The following is a 2920-nucleotide window of genomic DNA, read 5'->3' as shown; positions in this document are numbered from 1 at the left end:
TGCGCACACTGGGCTCGGCTTGGAAGATGGCGAGGGGGATGGCCCTGGGGAAGGCAGGGAAGCACTTATTACCCACCCAGAGCAAGGTCCCGGCAGCACACGATCCCCTCTCCCAGCCTGCAGAGACCCTCCAGGCTTCTCGTCCCACCCTTGTGAGGCCACCATGCAGTGGTTGTACGGCGTTACGCATCGCTAGTCTTGCTCACGGTCTGAGCCAGCAGACAGGTGATCACTTGGCCACACCACACCAGCTCACTCACCTCCTGCTACCCTGCCCTTCCCCTCTTGGTTGCCCCCACGCTGTCAAAAGCCCTGGCCCCTCAAGATGGGGTTACCTCTCGGTGACTGGAGACCCTTCTGGTTTCTTGGAAATGATGAACCGGCAGCTCAGCCCTGCATCCTTCACCATCTGGTCTCCCAGGAACTCTGCCAGGCGCTTGGCAGTGCTGATGGAGGTGGACTTCTGCTCCCCATAGTCCTCCAGCTTGCGTGACATGGACCGGTTCTCCGAGATCAGCTCAAACAGCTCCGAATCAGGCATGTTGGCAGCCTGAGAGGGAGGAAAAAAACCCAAAGCTAGCAAGAACCTAATGATCAAACCTTGCTGCTGTCAGATATGGGGAGCACCTACAACCCAGTTGGTGTGGCTCTTTACAGGGAGCCTGGGAACTGCACCCTGTTGCAGCTGCCAACGTGAGCTACTGAAAAAGAGAGGGTGTGGGTTTGAGGCTTGCATCGGTTTATGCAGCGGCTGGGCTGTGGCAGCACCGCTTTGTGTTGCGCACACAAAGTAGCTGGGCTCACCAAGAACTTGTTGTACAAGGTCACTGCAAAATGGAAGGACCCAGCCAGGCTCTCGGTCCCTCTCACCCCCCAGTTTGTTCCATTTTCTCTGCCCTCTCCAGTTATTGTATAGCTGATGTCTCTGTGCTCCTCATAAAACACTCCGCAGGCAAGTGGCTCTGTCATTCCCTGCCTCAGCGAATGCCCTTAGCCAACGTCCTTGGGGGGTGAGGGCCACCAGACCAGCTTGATGAAGGAGATGACTGGAGAAGGACACCACTCACCCACAGTTACAGCTGAATGAAGAGCCCTTGCACTAAAAGACACTAAACAGCAGCCCTAGAGAACCACAGCAGTAGAAATAAGATGGCAGTGACCATCAGAGGCATAGGGGACCACCTACTCTGTGCAAGCAAAGTCCACCCTCCCCACAGTGCCTGACCAGCTCTGACACTTCTTCTCCGGCTCCACCTCGGGAGCACAGACGTGCTGAGCTGCGCTTACCTTGCTGTAGAGCACATCCAGCCAGTAATCGGCCACCTTGGCCACAGAAGCGTAGACCTCCTCCAGGGTGCTGCCTTTCAGAAAGGCTTCAAATACAGAAGACTGGAATATCTTCACCAGCTGCAGCTCTCCCCGGCGCTTCACCTCAAATCCCTTCAGCTCGGCCAGGGACCCGTCCTCATTGAATACCGCGTACCTAGGAGACACAGCGTGGGCAAAACCTGGCCTACGCCAAGGGACACATCCTCCAGGATCCCGCTGGTGTCCCTCCTGCCAGCGCGCTTCTCCCTGTGCCACCGTGCCACCACCCAGCATGTTCAACGGAGCCGCAGTGCTCGGCACTAGGATGATCTCGGAATATCTATAGCTGCTCTACCAACCGTTTCAACTTGGTCTGCAAAAGCATGTCAGCTCGTGCCCTGGCTCATCCATACCGACTGGGAGAACGATCTTAATTGCACACAAGTAAAAGGTGGGAGGTGAGAGCCCAGGTGGGGAAACGGAGGAAGGTATTAGGAAGAGGTTTAGAGAGAAGAGGGAAACTTTGTCAGCTCAGATGCTGGCAAAGGGGTTCGGAGGAAACTGGATGTAGCCATGGCACGACTTAGGGACACTCCTCCCTCTCTCCCTTTCTCTTGCATTTTTTTGCATTTCACAGCCCTGCCAATTATTTGTATGTCTCAAGAAAAACCTTACGGGAACATCAGCTAAGAGAAGAGAGGGGATACTCAAACCTACATCACTTGGCCAGCCCTCCTCCCACCTGACCTGTGGGCACAGCCTTCTCTTCCTCCACTGACAATGGTGCCTGCCAGCCACCTCCAGGCTGTTTCAGTTAGAGAGTGACCAAGAAATAAATGCACTTGCTAACATCCCCAAACTACAAGAAACCAAGAGGCCCTGAGACAAGAGTCCTACGAGCAGAGCCCGCTCAGTGCTTGGCATCACCTCGACTCCTGTGGCAGGGACTTACTGCTTGCAGAAAGGCACTGACAGGAGACGGTGGATGCTGGAGCTCGTCCAACGGGGTATTAAGCACAAAGAAGGATAGAGCTCTAAGGCCAGAGGGTGCTGGAGAGCAGCAACAGCATTTCTTGGAGCCAGACCCAGGTCTGTGGGCACCCCTCTAGCTAGTGGTTGCTACTGCTCTAGCTCATGTTCCTATTTAGGAGGCTGCAGAGAAATCAGCAAAGTTTTAAGTACAACTATCCTATAATGTGACAGTAATGGCAGGAGCTGTTCCTTCTTCCAGATGGAGAAGGAAAGGGAAACATCTAGGAGACGCGTTATTGGAGGTCTGTGAACTCCTGAGAGATGGGAAGGCAGGAACTGGTGAGTTTAAACAGATTAGATTGAATATAAGCAGTATTAGAAGTCCTCAGAAGGACAGTCAAAGTTCTCCTGCACATCTCAGAGCCAAACAGGGAGATTGTGCCTGGTCACCAAGTTGGAGAAATGTTTTGCTGTTATCTTCTAAAATTTATTGCCATAGTATAGCACTGGAGGCAAGTGCATAGCTGGATTCAAAGATGATCTGGTGTAAGGAACTTGCCATTTAAAGCCAGCGAATCAAGCGTGCCACCAGCTCCAGGGGCAAGGACCAACGTGCCCCACGTGCACGAAGGGACAGAGA

General features: G+C 53.6%; 1 protein-coding gene across 1 annotated transcript in view; it reads right to left on the bottom strand.

The window, feature by feature from the left end:
• POLE (polymerase (DNA directed), epsilon, catalytic subunit) overlaps positions 1-2920 on the bottom strand; it is a 36522-nt gene that overhangs the window by 12567 nt on the left and 21035 nt on the right. The window contains 3 exon segments of the mRNA XM_009321085.1: positions 1-44; positions 336-550; positions 1288-1483. The exon segment at positions 1-44 is cut by the window's left edge and continues 15 nt beyond it. Coding sequence (XP_009319360.1) covers positions 1-44; positions 336-550; positions 1288-1483 — 455 coding nt within the window.

The sequence above is a fragment of the Pygoscelis adeliae genome, unplaced genomic scaffold (genome assembly GCF_000699105.1).
Source record: "Pygoscelis adeliae isolate BGI_AS28 unplaced genomic scaffold, ASM69910v1 Scaffold403, whole genome shotgun sequence".
NCBI classification, from domain to species: Eukaryota; Metazoa; Chordata; class Aves; order Sphenisciformes; family Spheniscidae; genus Pygoscelis; species Pygoscelis adeliae.
This window is presented reverse-complemented; position numbering and strand designations above follow the sequence as displayed.